This window comes from Babylonia areolata, chromosome 3 (assembly GCF_041734735.1).
Source record: "Babylonia areolata isolate BAREFJ2019XMU chromosome 3, ASM4173473v1, whole genome shotgun sequence".
Classification (NCBI taxonomy): domain Eukaryota; kingdom Metazoa; phylum Mollusca; class Gastropoda; order Neogastropoda; family Buccinidae; genus Babylonia; species Babylonia areolata.
The window spans coordinates 40,949,736-40,965,623 of record NC_134878.1 but is presented as its reverse complement, the minus strand read 5'-3'; the positions used below and the strand labels follow the sequence as shown (position 1 = coordinate 40,965,623).

Below are 15,888 nucleotides of genomic sequence, written 5' to 3'. Positions count from 1 at the left end.
TAATGAGGTCATAGCCTACCCAAAATGGTAAGTTATGAAATGAGAGGAACACAAGAAAGGAAAAGAAAGGCAGTTTTCACAGGATGAAATAAAAGAAAACAAGAAAGGCAGATGCTATACTGTTCATTTGATAATGATGATAACTGTGGTTATTAGAATGATTATGTTTTATAAAACAGTTTCTTTCTTGCATCATTTGCTGAACAGAATTAAGTTTTTCGTTATCTTCCTGCACTTGCTTTGACATTCTGTCAAACTGTGCGTGTTTTCCTCCATTGATAAATGTGCACATGTGTATGTGTGTGTGCATTTGTGCCTGCATGTGTGTGTGTACATGTGCATGTGTGCTTTCCTGTGTTTATGTGCATATCATTTTCCATTGTGTCAGGCCAAGAGTGCCAATGAGGCCAATGACTACAACTCAGCCATGAAGTACGCTGTGCAGGCCAAGAAGCTGGCTATCACCTCCATTATCATAGGCATCATCGTCATGGTTTTGTCTGCTGTTCTGCGCCTGGTGGTTTTTTCAACAAGCAGCACCTATTCCTACTAGCACCCCTTGACACCACAATGCTCCCAGTCTCCATTTTCTTTTCCCCAGTATGTCTGCAGGTGGACTGTGGCCCTGCTAGACCTAGACCTTTCTTGTTAGAGTGCGGCCTGTCTGTATCATTTCTTTCTGTGCCTAGCTCTGTTTGCAACTATGATGGGTTGGTGGATGTTTATTTCTGACCAGATCTGTTATACCAGTGTCTAGTCATAATGTGATTTTTTTTTTTAACAGGAAAGCAGAGAACATAAAGTTTGTCAGTAGATAAATGCTTGATGGTGCTCATTTGCACAAAAAAGGACATAGAGTAAATGATTAGAATCACTAAACACTCATCAGGTCTAGGATTTGTTTTGTGGTAGGTTATTGCTCTTTATGTGGATAACAAGGTCTTTTGTGGGGGGTCGGGGGGGGGGGGGGGTAACAATAAATTTCTGATTAACCTTAGACAGGCAGTGTCCATACCGATTACAATCACAGTTGCTGTGATGGTTAGATGTAGAATTATCTGCAGATAAATGGAGGACATACTAGACTCTGCTGCATCAGTTTGAGTATTCTTTTAGTTGGTTTATATCAGTCTATAAACAGAATGGCTGATAATTTTTTTTTTAACATGAATAACATGGGAGAACAGAAGCTTCACTGGATCAGTTTTCTTCATATATTTTTTGTGAAGGGAGGTTTGGAGGGGGGTTGGTGATACATTCATTCAGGTTGTTTGAGTCTCTATAGTTATGTTTTGTGGGGTTGTGTCTGCAAACGTCAATTGGCTGTAAATTGTTGCATTTATTTCATTTGGAAAATTTGCTTTATCAGCTCAGTTTACATCTTTTATCTTAACAGTGTCTTTTCAACTTTTCATCACATTCTTTGAGGGAACAAATCTGAAGGGAACTTGGAGGATATTGAAGGGAAGTAACTGCTGATAGAAAATAGTTCTTAAAGTGGAAAGGGTTATTTTGACTTCCATCACAGGTTTCAGGGAGGCTGTGGTGATGTGTGAAAACACTCTGAAAGTTTGGCTCCCAGCTTTTTCTCTTTTTTTTCTTCTTTTTTTTTTCCAGCTCTTTAAACTTGTTCGAGACTGGATTATTCTGCTGTATTATTTTAAAATAAATCACAGTCACATTTCTGAAGCAGCATCTTTAATATCTTCAGGAAAGTTGAAACACAATTTTTTGTTATGTTTGTAAGCTAAATAAAACAATGTCATGTACATCTGGTTTTTACCAAACAAGTATAGTATTTGGTTTTTTCTTTTTCAATTTCTGAAAACTTAATTTAATTACACATAATTAACTGTGACCCAACTAGTGCAGACTCCGGCAGGGGTCTGACATTCCTGTCCTGTGCAAACTACTATCCGCCTATGCGGAGAAAATAAAAGTACTACGGCCGATAACCTCCCGGAAGTAGGTAACCTCCCGTTTGTCCCCCTGCCTAGCACCCTCTTTTTCCGGCAGCCATCTCGACACCTGTTCCTATGCACTTCATACGGCTAAGTTTTTTCGCATTTTCTGTCTGTCTATCGATTCTTTGGCGTTTCTGTTTTAGGTCCAATTATGTCTTCAAACAGGTCGCAAAATTATGTGGCTCGATTCAGAGATTGGGCTAAAATTAAGGCACGATCGCAATCAATTCGCGATCACTCTGGGCCCTCTACCTCTGCCTCTCTCAACAACGCCAACCCCATGCCTCCTCCGCTTCCTCCGCTACCTCTGGTCGACTCCAGACCCCCACTACCCCCTATGCCTCCTCCGGCGACTTCTAGGGGTTTGTTACCCCAAACACAGGTCAGTTGTACCATTGATGTTATTAATTTCGAACCGCTAACAGACTCGACGCGATCCGCGATTTGCTCTGGATCCGCACGCTAGACTGGGCCCTATGTGCGATGCGTCCGTGGTGGCGGCCATGACATTGGATCATGACCCCCCCACGCGGCATGCCTCGACCGTCTCGGATCCACTGGCGACCGAGGCGCGTAGGGATGCCCTCCCCATGTGCAGGGAGGAAGGTGGACCACTAGGGGACACGCTCGTCGATATGAGTGTACCCCCTCCCCTTGTCACGATTTTCCGATCCAAGGGAGATAACTCCTGCTTCGGCTCCCTTACCGGTGACCGCCAGTTACTTCCCTTGCACCGGCACTGCCCCTTGCCTACAGTGCAGGTGCATGCACGGTTCCTGCAAGCAATGCAGTGATGACCACATCTGTCATACTGACGGCTGCTGCTGTTTTCCAGCCACTAATGGTCTCTCAGCAATCTGCTCAACCAAACAACCAGCAGCTCATTGCTCATAGCTGCAGCAATTATGCTCCACTCTGCTTCCTGGTGCCACACCTTCTCCTGCGACTGCTCCTCCTTCTACTGCAGCACATCTGCTTCCACCATCCTCTGCCACCTCCCAGCAGCTCCTCTCCACTACAACAGGACACGCTCATAGCACCCAGTGCAACCACACTGGTCACGTGCTCAGCACACAGCCTGACCCATCATCCTATGCCATTGAAGAGACATTTTCTGATGGTGACACAGACACAGAGGAAACACCTTCAGAGGATAATCAGCTGGTTTCCGTGCAGGAAGCACTAGCCCTCCTAGCTTCCTACACTCCAGATAGGGTGGAGACAATTCAAGCACCAGGCACGCCTCAAACCCACAGTGCTATGGAGATTATGGGCATCCACAGATCCTCCCTTGGCCCTCATTACGCCCTTACACAGTCGCCCATGGTACTTGATGCCCTGCAAAATACACTGGCACGCATCAGGGGCCAACCCATCAGCGATGTCCCCTCTGACTCTGTCCCAAATTTTCCTGCCGCAATGGGTTGAGGGAAATTCTTGAATACCCTGCCCAGACCAACTTCAAAGCCCCCACTTTTAGCTCCAGGTCCTATTCCTCAAAGACCCCTGCCTCTTTCTCAGGAAAACCTCATACTCCTCCCGCACAACTCGCATTGCAATCGCATAGTAGCATTGCCCAACAGATTCCTTATGGATCTGGAGGAAGCTACCAGATTATCCCTTGAATCGACTGCCGCCATAGACAACTTCCTTGCAGGCCTTGCCACAGCACTGATAGAAACCCCCACTGATCAACCAGCAGGCCTTGACATCACCATCTTCTCTCCTTTTGTACAGCAGATCAGCCAGCTCCTCATGCGGTCTGCGAATATACAGTCACAGGCCTACATGAATGTTATTTTGGCCAGGAGGGATGCTGTGCTCGACCGCTCCCCTTACGTGTGCTCTCCGCCAGAGCACGCTTCTCCTCAGAGCGCTTCTCCCCACCGACGGTTCCCTATTTGGTCAGGGTTTCCCCACTGCAGCCATAAAACACCGCGCAAACTTGGGTAGGGACCTTGCCCTTGGCACAGGCCCTCTCCGCGCTTCGGCATACTTGCAGCACGCTCCGCGGCATCAACCTTACACCTTCAGGCGCAACAACATAACCACCTTCAGACTGCGCCCGCGTCAGTCTTCACCCTCAAACACCAGAGCGCAACCCAGGGCCAGCCCAGGGTGTACAGGCGCCAGCCGCACACATTTCGCCTTCCACACAGGCCAGCAGCCACCTCCAGACCGGCCCACCCCCAATGACTTACCCCCGCCCTTCACCCGCCACTCGCGCAACAGCAGCCAGCAGGCAGTCTATCCAGGCACATGCCAGCGTGTCTGTCTCTCCCAGCATGTGAGTGGGTCCTCCAGGTGATAGGGTCAGGGTTCCGCCTGCCTTGGCTCTCCTCCAAGGCACCTCTCACTCTCCCACCCCACCCCCACACCCCTAAACGACTGGTTGATCCTTGAGGAGAGCAGGGCCCTCTGCCAGCATCACCTGAACCTTGTCAGGAACCAGTGCCAATCACTGGGCTTTCTAATGAACACAGACAAATCGGAACTGGAGCCCTCTCAACAGTTCGAATTCCTGGGTATGGCGATCGATTCTGTATCAATGACCATACGTCCGGCCATGCCTCACCTCCACAGGCTACACAGCCTCCTCTCTCAACTATCACAGGCAACCTCGGCGTCTGCCAGGGAACTTGCCTCTCTGCTAGGCTTCATGGAGTCCCTCGCTGCACTTGTTCCCTTGGGGAGACTACACAAACGTCCATTTCAGCATCACTTCCAGGACAGGTGGTCCCAGTCTTCACAGACATGGGACACCCGTATACCTCTAGGCACATGGTTCTCACAGTCGACCCAGCACTGGATGGACATGCAACGGCTCAACGCTGGGGTTCCGATCTCGAATCCAACACTGGATGCAGAACTGTACACAGATGCCTCCAACATGGGCTGGGGTGCCCACATGGAGAACCACACAGTGTCGGGGACTTGGACTCCACAACAGCAGTCATGGCACATCAACAAACTGGAGCTGGAGGTGGTCTTCCTTGCCCTCCAGCACTTCCTCCCCCACGTGTCGCACAGGTCGATCTTGCTATGCACGGACAACATGACGGTAGCATGTTATCTGAACAAACAGGGGGGAGCTCACTCACACCAGCTGTCCCTGCGTGCGGAGACAGTCCTCCTCTGGTGCCAGGAGCACAGCATCCACCTGACAGCACGACATGTCCCAGGCAAGCTCAGCATTCTAGCATATTGCCTCAGCAGATCCCACACCGTGCTACAAACGGAGTGGACCCTGTCACACTCAACACTTCAGCTGATCTGGGACCATTAGCACAAACCACATGTGGACCTCTTCGCCTCAAGATTCAACTTCCGCATTCCTACATACGTCTCCCCAGTCCCAGACTCGCAGGCCTGGGCCGTGGACGCCCTGTCGATCAGCTGGTCCAACCTTTCGGGGTATGCCTTCCCCCCACTGCCAATCATGGGAAAAGTCCTCAGAAAGGCAAGGCTGGAGAGTGCCGCCCTGATTCTCATCGCACCACACTGGCCAGCACAGCCGTGGTTCCCCGACCTTCTCCACCTCACTCACGTTCCCCCACTCCGCCTTCACATCGGCAGACGCTCCCTAGTCCAGCCCCGCTCGGGCATTCCCCATGGAAACCCAGAGGTTCTCAACCTACACACCTGGCTACTGTGTGGGAATCTCTGTCAGCACTAGGCGCCTCCGATGACACAGCTGACCTTGTGTGCAGGTCACATCGCAAAGGCACTCAAGGCGTTTACTCTGCACACTGGAACCGCTGGCTCTCCTGGTGCTCAACCCACTCAGTCAATCCCACACACCCATCCAATATGGATCTCGCCAACTTCTTGCCTTCCTCTCCTCCTCCAAAGGCCTCTCTGCCTCTGCAGTACGGGTCCATCGCGATGCAATCAGCTCCACTCTTCGGCAACCGGGCGGGCCCTCTTTCTCAGATGACCCCCTGCTCAGGGTATTGGTCCGAGGGGCTTCCTTTAATCACACACGTAAATCCCTCCAGACCCTTCTTGGGACCTTTTTCTGGTCCTACAATACCTCCGCAAGGCCCCCTTCGAACCCCTTGCCATAGTTCCTTTCAAGCTACTCTCCATGAAGACACTCTTTCTTGTCTCACTCGCCTCAGGCAGGCGCTGTAGTGAGGTTCATGCCCTCAGTGGCATCACACAAGATATAGCCTTTGAGCCGGACGGATCTATCTCACTTAGATTCCTCCCCGAATTTCTTGCCAAAAATCAGACTCCCAGTACACCCTCTCCCATTCTTTTCATCAAACCGCTGTCTTCCATACGGGCCCATGACGACGAGGACAGATTCCTCTGCCCAGTCAGGGTCCTGCGCATATACTTTAAAAGGTCAGTCCCTTCCAAGCATCCAAATGACGCCTCTTCATTAGCTGGAACCTGGACCATCCGCGTGACATTAGCAAAACGTCGCTGTCTCGATGGATAGTCAATGCGATTAAAGGCGTGTATGCAGACGTAGGATTGAGACTTGATGCCTCCTGAGCCAGAGCACATGAAGTCAGAGCATGGTCCTCTTCTCTTGCCTTAGCGCACTCAACACAGCTGCAAGGCATCATGGATGCTGCCTACTGGAAAAAACCCTGCCACCTTCATCGACTTCTACCTGAGAGACGTCACACGCCTGCGGGATGATGGCTCAAGAGGCATCGCTTCTGTGGTAGTTACACAGCAGGCCATCGCAGCACACAGACAGTAGAACAGGCGAGCCCTCCACCGTGTCGGGCTATTCTGCACTAGTTGGGTCACGGCTAAGTATGTGTAATTAAAAGGAAATGTTGTGTCTAAAATTATGTTTAAATAACATACTTACCGTGACCCAAATTTAAGACCCTCCCGTCCTCCCCGCTTCCTGTTCTCCCTGCTCGCTGCGCTGGTGATGGCATATTGCCGTAAAAAGACGGCGCTAGCCAGTGGGACAAAGGGGAGGTTACCTACTTCCGGGAGGCTATCAGCCATAGTACTTTCATTTTCTCTGCATAGGCGGACAGTAGTTTGCACAGGACAGGAATGTCAGACCCCTGCCGGATTCTGCACTAGTTGGGTCACGGTAAGTATGTTATTTAAACGTAATTTTAGATAGAAAATTTCCTTTATAAATGCCTGACCATGGAATTCTGTGTGCTAGATTAATTAAGAATTTATACACAAACAATTTTCTTTTCTTTTTTTTAATAACTTTCTTCTATTTAGTTCAAATGTACAAGGTGATAAGCAATCACATTTACTTGCTTAGATTTTTTCTTCATGAAAACATATATATTATAAAGATAATAATACATATAAAGTGGAAATGGCAGTGGAGTGCAAGTACATGAATGTATGGAAAAAAGATTTAAACAAACAGGACATTTCGTACATGACTGGGACTGGATTACACTTTAATAGTTTAACATACAGACTGCTGATATACAGACTGAATCTAGAACATTTCATTTTCAGTGGAAGACGCACAAGCATTTTTCAGTTCCCATATTCATTTGAAACACTGGGGTATTTTTTTAACTTTTTATACAAATGAGCTGTTGTTTGTGAATGCTAACTTCTTTCTGCACTGTCTTACAAAATGGGTTTTTTCCCCCAGTCTGTATTACTGTATGTTTCCATGAAGAAAGGTTGGCCTCTAAAACATTTTCAGTGTTTGAAACTCAGGTTAACTTCAGGTGTTTCTTTTTAATTCTTTTACTGTGTTTTTTTTTTTGTTGTTGTTGTTGTTTTTTTTGTGTGTGTAAGAGCAAATACTGAGGTGTTTATTCAAAGCTGAGACACTAGAATACACAGGAACTTTCAGTTCATGTATGTTGTTGTGTTAAGTATTGGAAGTGTGATTAGCATTAAACAATTTCTTATCAAAGAAAGAAATAAAAACAGTAGTGTACAAAAATCGTGTTGTTAAAATATTATTCATCATGGTGTATGTGCCTGTACTGCTTTACAATGCCTGTATTCAAACACTTTCTTGTTCATGAATATTTTTGTTTCTTTCTAGGTCTTTATTATAGCAATGTGTGTAGAGGTCTGCTACAAGAACAGTATAGTCTTGTTTGCTTGTGTGTATGTGTTTGTCTTTCTCTGTATCTGTCTCTCTTTCTGTCTCTCTCCCTCTCCCCCTACTTCTCTGTCTTTGTCCCTCACTCTTTCTCTGTCTATTTGCTCCTTCATTCATGCAACTTATTTGTTACATTGTTTAACTTCATGCAACTTATTTGTTACATTGTTAATCTTCATGCAACTTATTTATTACATTGTTAATCTTGCAATCTTTGTTATGCTTTTTTGTCATTTTTGCAAGAGTACTGATGGCTATTTTTGTATAGTAATATTTTTCTTGACTTCAAAAAGCTCAGCTAATTTTTGGGTTGTTTCTGTGGGAACTATTTTTCTCCTTTTCTTGTTTTGTTTTCTGGTAGTTCCATAACTGAAATTCATGGAAGGATCCCCTCCCTCTCTTTGTTTGACACATACAGGCCAGTTAACATCTCATGGATATCACGTGAAGTAACCCCGATTTTCTGGTATTTTTTCCTGACAGAAAGCGGGTTTTACGTTGGTTTGTTTTTCAAATAGCAAACTTGCGCCACCCCATAAATTTTCAGAAAACTGGTGATTATTTGGGGGGTTCTTATGCTGTGCTGTAATTTGCTCAGAACATTGGAAGGCTAAAATGCTGAGCCGATGTCCTTCAAAGTTGTTCTTTTTCTGACTTGTTCTCTAACTATTAACACAAATCCGTCTATTATTTTTGTTGATAGGGTTTGGAAACAACTTGTTGATAGTTTTCTGTAAGGCTACATTATTCACATTCTGTGATGTAAAGGAAACTGTTAACTGTTTTAAAAGTTATTGTTTTTTTTATGTAGTGTGTCAACATTAAGGGTAAAGATTTGTCTCCCTTCTGTTCAGTGTGTTCTTGCAACCTGTTGCTCAAATCGGGATGGAAATTTTGAAACATTGTGGCTTACTGCTATTGATGAAGGATAACTAACACAACCAGGTAATAGTGTTTTTCTCTTTTTTCTTTTTTTTTCTTTTTTTTGTTTGTCATGTTCTGGTTGTTTCCTGAGATCTATATATTTTTCATTCCTTCTTTGGAACAAAAACAACTTCATACAAAAGAAAACAAACCATACGCCAGCACAATGTGACTCAAGCAAGCAAACTGTGCATCCACAAACTATTATTTTGGACATCTGGAAGATTATTTTGGTCAACATATTCTATGTTTGCTATCACAAATTGTGTGCGCACGCACAGACACACACACACACACAGACAGTGGAAATCAGACTCCTGTGTCTGAACCTGGCATACAAAAAATTTATATGTTTAATGCATTCGATATGACCCCCCTCACCTCTCTCTCTCTCTCTCTCCCACTCTCTAATTGCTGTGCCCCTCACATTAACTATATAATTTTTTCCATTAAATGTTACAATAACAAGCTGTATATTGTTGACAGATGCCTGTTGAGTTGTGTCTATGCATTAATCTCTGTATGTCTTTCTCCCTCCCTCCCGATTTATCTATCAAACGGTAGCTTGCTAGCTCTGTAGCTGTCTGTTTCTCTCTCTCTCTCTCTCTCTCTCTCATGTGCATTTACATGTGTTAACTGTTCTCTGTTTTTGGAGCGTGCTTGATGTTTTTGAGACATTGTGCTCTCTCTCTCTCTCTCTCTCTCTCTCTCTCTTAGTCAAATTCTGTATCTCTCTCTCTCTCTCTCTGTCTCTGTGTCTCTCTGTCTTTCTCTCTCTCTCTCTCTTTCTCTCTCTCTCTCTCTCATATTCTGTGTATGTTGCTTCTTCTGTAATCCTGGGCCTTATATATACTTGTTTTAAACTCTTATACATACTTGTTTTGAACACTTGTACAGACTTGCAGTATTTTGACAATTTCTTTGCAGATGTAGAAAAACAGTTAATTCCTGTGTATGCGCATGAGTTTGTTAATAGCTATTTATAGAGACGAGTTGGTTAATCACTATATATGCAGACCAGTCAGTTATATGGGCAATTTATGGTCACAGTATGTAGTAATTCTGAGAATCTCTGATTTTCAAGCCTGGAGGAGTGTAAAAATAGATTAATTTACTCAATTTGTTTTGTACTGCACATCTCCAGTCTAAGTTTTTTGATGGTTTTTTTTTTACTTGAAAGTTATGTTTTGCACGTCTTTGATATTACACATTTGTTGCTATTCTTGTGAAGTAGGTTCTATGTGGAAAGGTAAAAACCACATAGAGCCCTGCAGTATTTGTTTGTAATAATATCTCTAAACAGGACAGTTATGATATATGAGGTTTGTTTTTTGTTTTCCTTGTCAAATTGTTCTTCAGAGTCAGAATTTGTTGTTAAGAAAAAAGGGGGCATTTTGTGCCTGATGGCCAAAGCTGTGTCCTTTATATTAAACTAATTTATCATTGTTAAAAAAAATAAAACAGAATGATGTTGCAAACAGTTTGGATATTAGGTGGTTGTTGTTTTGGGTGGGTTTTTTTTTATGGGGGTTGGGGGCTGAATATTTTGTATTATCTCACATAACAGCACAGCACAAAATTAACTTTCTCACGGTAATAAAGTAATATCATTAAAATCAGCAGGCAGACTACTCTCTCTCTCTCTCTTTCTCTGTCTCTGTCATACACATATGTACACACACACACAAACGCATTCATTTGCATGCTTAACACAGTTATCTCACAGCCTGCAAGTAGTCATTGTTTATCTTTGAATCTGATATCTGACCAACATTAGTTTGGTCAACACACTCTGTTTGCTTATCAGGAACGCACACACACACACACACACACAGATGCATGTGCCTGCGTGCATGGCTCAGATCTATGTTTGTTTCAGTCTGAACCAGTCTTCCCTTTGATTAAAAGGAAGCTTATAGATAGTTTTATTATAAGGTATTCTGTAGAATGACATGATGAATTCAGTGTTGTCTTCGGTATTGTGCCCCATTAAATGTTTTATATAGAATGACATTATTTTTTGGAAGGTGAATGTACTGTGAGGTACTTAATGTCTGTAGTTTTGATAGGTTATGTTGGATAGAATGTAATTTTCAGTCTTACGTTTATTACATTACTATTGGTGAGTTGTTTTTCTCATGTTTTGTTATTTGATTTCATATGTGTTTTAACTGATGGTATTGAAGTGCTCATTACATCCAGTAAATAGGTACTCTTGAAAATGTGTTGCAAATCGCTTTGTGTGTATGAACGTGTGTGTATGTGAGCGCATGCATGTGTGTGTGTGTGTGTGATCAGTTTCAAGTTCAGTTTCCCATGGAGGCGCCATATACTGCATTCAGACAAATTCATATACGCTACACCATATTTGCTAAACAGATGCCTGATAGCAGCATAACCCAATGTGCTAGTCAGGACTTGATTTTCATACCTATGTATTTTCATATACCTGTCAGAATTTTGCAGAGGGCAACACTTTGTTGCTGTGGGTTCTTTTCAGTGTGCCAAGTGCGCGCTGCACATGGGACCAAGGTTTATCATCCAAATGACGAGACTGAATTTCCAGTCAAACCTGGGAGAAAGGGCGAAAGTGGGAATCGAACCCAGACGCTCACGGACACTGTATGGACAGAGATCTAAACAATTATGCCACTTTCCAACGTGTATGAGCACTCTTTCACACACAAGACTTAATGGGAGTGTGTGGAATCACTGAATGTAGTTCGAGCATTAACATGCACATATCACGTACTGATACACTTCTTCTTTCCCTTGACTACCGCCTTCATCATTTTGAAGATTCTGTAGACTATAAGGGGGGTTTGCGTGTTTTGTGGATTCATGAGGTAGAGGTTTCTGGGCCAGGGGATGGGGGGTGAGGTATGGGGGGGGGGGGGGGGGGGGGGAGGTAATCAGATTCGGGATTTGAAGCCTTCCAGGGTTATGCTGAGAGCAGTCTCAGCAGGAAGGCTGTTCCAGTTTGATACTGTTCGAGGGAAGAAAGACTTTTGCCTGTACAGCGTCCTGCAGTTGGAGAGGTGGTATGCTGCTGGATGCGATCCTCGGGTCCCAGTGGATGCTGAAGGATTTTGAGAGGGCTTGTGGCATGTGTTGATGATAAGACTGCCGCTATGGAACTTATAGAAGTTAATCAGTCTTGCCTTTCTCCTTCGCTCTTTGAGGGGAGACCACTGAAGAGTCTCCATCATGTCTTGCACACTGGATGTTTTCCTGTGTCGATGGGTCGCCCAGCGAGCAGCCCGGCGTTGTACTGCCTCAAGTTTATTGATATCCTTCTCTGTATAGGGGTCCCACACAGAGCTGGCATACTCCAAGGTTGGGCGGACCAGTGTTTGGTAGGCTTGCTGTTTGATGCGCTGGGAGCCTACTTTCAGGTTCCGTCTTAGTAGGCCTAAGGTCTTGTTGGCTTGGTTGGAGACATTGGAGATGTGGGGGGTCCATCTAAGGTCAGAGGTGATGGTGATGCCGAGGTATTTGGATTTACTGACTACATCAAGGGTGTGGCCACGAAGGGTGTACTCTGATGGTAGGGGGTCTCTCTTTCGGCTCACTCGCAGGGTCTGACATTTCAATTTTGATTGGATGGAAGCTCATAAGCCACTTCTGCTCCCATTCTGCAAGGCAATCCAGATCCTTTTGTAGGGCTTGCTGGTCGCTGGTGGAGGAGATGGTTTTGTGGCACAGGGTATCATCAGCAAAGAGACGAGTAGTGGAGGACAGTCCAGTCGGCATGTCGTTGATGTAGAGCAGGAACAGGCAAGGCCCAAGAACAGATCCTTGTGGGACTCCAGATTCTACAGGAACAGGACTGGAAGTGGCTCCATCCACCACTACAGACTGCTGTCTATCTGATAGGAACTTCCTGATCCAGGTGTGAACTTTCTCTGTGATGCCAGTGGAGTGGATCTTGTGGAGCAGAAGGGAGTGGCAGACTTTATCGAACGCTTTGGAGAAGTCCATGATGAGAGCGTCTGTCTGTTTTCCGGCTTCGAGATTTACTGAGAGCTCGTCTACGAGTCCGATGAGCTGGCTTTCACAGGATCGCTGGCGTCTGAAACCGTGTTGTGCTTCGGTGATGATTCCATACTTTTCTGTAAAGTTCATAATAGAGCTTGTGATGATGTGCTCCATTATTTTGCATGGTATACTGGTCAGGGAAATAGGGCGGTAGTTTTCTGGGCGGTAGCGCTCACCTTTCTTGAAGACTGGGGTGACGTTGGCCATCCTCCAGTCTCTCGGAACTACTCCGGTGTTGAGGGAGCACTGGTACAGGAGTGTGAAAGCAGGAGCCAATTCTTCAGCAAGCTCACGTAACAGTCTCGGGCTACACACACACACACACACGCACCTCAATAACTTCAACTGCAAATAACCTGGTCAAAACAGACACAGGCGAAATGCACCCGATGCATTCATGTGGTGGGAACTCGCGTCGCTGCACTGAATCCAGGCGCGAGAACATGAACAGCGTGGACGCAAACTTCACAATCAACTTACGACATTCAAAACATGCACATTACATACACATAAGCAGCCACGCACGCATGCACACACACACACACACACGTTCAAGTAGGCATTGCAAATTCAAACACTGCTATAAAGGACGCACTCAAATGAGCACACTTAATGATTTCAAAATACGTAAACACGCAAGCATACTTGCAAACACACACACACAGGCTGCTTTGCCCATCATTTTCAAGCTCACTGAGCTATACCCAGGTTGACCGTGGCAAGTAGACTGTTTCTGGGTCACCATGCCCTCATTCACAGCACAGCCACAGAAGGTGTCCTTATCTGGTCCTTTCTGCTACACCTCGTGTTTCTACACAAGAAGCATGAAGCTTTCCCTAGCGACGTTGCTAACGTGCTGATCATCACTGTTGAGGACTGACAATAGGAATGACATAGGCTTGGCGTGGTACATCGTAAAATCACACACACACACACACACACACACACACACACATCAAACCTGTGGCATAGTTTCTCCTCTCTCTCTCTCTCTCTCTCTCTCTCACACACACACACACACACACACATCAAACCTGTGGCATAGTTCTCTCTCTCTCTCTCTCTCTCAGCAAATTCGAAAGAGAATTACAAGACGCCAAAACTGACATCAACGACAACAGGCGCGATATCAGTGAGTTACAGCAAGATAGTGTATTTATTCATGACCAACTCAGCGAAATAGAAGACAGACTGGAAAAACTAGATGCCGCCACAAGAGAAAAGAATCTGAAATTTTTTGGCATACATGAGTGGGCTGCTTGGGAAAAGGTGAGTGACACTGAGGAAATTGTTGCAGTGTTGAACAACTTCTCGTCAGACAAATGGTGGCCGACCAGGAATATACAATATTCGTACCGCATTGGAAGACCAGGTGGGAGAAACCAGAAACGTCCTTTGATTGTTCGTTTTAGTCATATGGATGACAAATTGCGTATTCTTAAAGACAAAGAACTCAGGGCACGCCTGAGGAATGAAGATATCAGAGTGGCCACAGACCATACCATTCGCCAAAGGGAGCAGTGCCAGCAACTGAAGGAAGAAGGTAGAAAGCCAGTTTTCAGAAACGGAAGACTGTACGTGGATGGCTTACCATACCACTTCACGCCCACCCCTGAGAATTCTAACGCTCAGTGGAACGTTTTCCATACGTTCACCCCGGCCAATGACAAACAACTGAATATTTTCAAGATGTCCTCCCCGATCCGCAACGGCTGTTTGTGGAACGACTTCCTTATGCGTCCCCAGATCAGCAACGTCAGACAGTGGAACAGCCTCTACTGTTGGATTCCCTCCACTGGCCCCCATTATTGAACCGGCAAAATCTGGCAGGTCATGACATAGCTCCTCCTTTCAGAGTAGGCTTTTCCCCACTGTCCAGCAGTCCTGTGGGGACTTCTCATGAATTCTGTGCTTTGCCCACACCTTGTCGATACGCCAAATCGTCAGCAAATTGACCAGCAGCAGAGGGTGGAACAAAAGTACCACCACCAGCAACACGATCAACTGGGACACAAAGAAGCTTTGAAAACACAGCAAGAAGGACAGCAGGAGAGACAACAGCATCAGCACAAGCAATGTCAGGAAAAGCATCAGCATATACAACGGGAGCAGCGCCATGAGGAAACGAATCCGCTCCAGCAAAATCAGCAACCGAGTCAATCAGTAAAGCGAAATCAACTTCAACAAAAGAGGCCACAGCAGGGGCAGGAGCAAGAAAATCTGCAGAAAGGAAAGTCCCAACAGGAAGAACAAGAACAGCAACTGATGGGACAACAGCAAGAAGTTGAACGGCCACAAGAAAGCCTGCACCCACGACAGCAAGAACAGCTGCAGGAAATGAAGCAACAACAAGAAATCGAACGAAAACAGCCACAGCAGCAACAACAAACAGACCAGCGGCAACGTCAACGGCAAGAGGGACTGGTCCACCTCAGTGAACAGCAACCTTGGGAACTGCAAGAAGATTTAGAGGTGTAGCAGAAAGGACCAAATAAGGACACCTTCTGCCTGGGCAGCCTTGCAGTGTCTGGCCGCACCCTGAAGCTGTCGCCTTTCTTCTTCTCCCTCATGCAGCAGGTGATGGAGGACTGTTTGTGCAACGCCCCCCCCCCCCCCCCCCCCCCCTACCCCTCACCTCCATCCACATCGACAGGAGCATACGATGCCAGTAGATGAGGAGGACCCAGATTCTGCTCCGTGTCAGGCGTCCCACCAGTCACGTTCCAGAACCAGAGGATCGACAACAAACAGGAATAGAGAGCCGCAAGAAGGAGGCCGTACTTTACGCTCCCAGACAAACCAGCAACGCAGTGTGAGCCAGACGAGCATCAAGGATGAGTTCCGGAGTGTGGGGACAGACAGGAGATGGCAGTCTGCAGGGAGAGTCTTCACCTA

The 15,888-nt window shown here is 45.9% G+C and overlaps 1 protein-coding gene across 2 annotated transcripts in view; it reads left to right on the top strand.

The window, feature by feature from the left end:
- The window catches only part of LOC143280568 (proline-rich transmembrane protein 1-like), a 71,835-nt gene extending 69,927 nt beyond the window's left edge, over positions 1 to 1,908 (top strand). For both annotated transcript variants that reach the window (XM_076585260.1, XM_076585261.1), the window contains one exon: positions 389 to 1,908. In XM_076585260.1, coding sequence (XP_076441375.1) covers positions 389 to 553 — 165 coding nt within the window. In that variant the 3' untranslated portion in view covers positions 554 to 1,908. The remainder of the gene's footprint in view (positions 1 to 388) is intronic.
- The last annotated feature ends 13,980 nt before the right edge of the window (positions 1,909 to 15,888 follow it).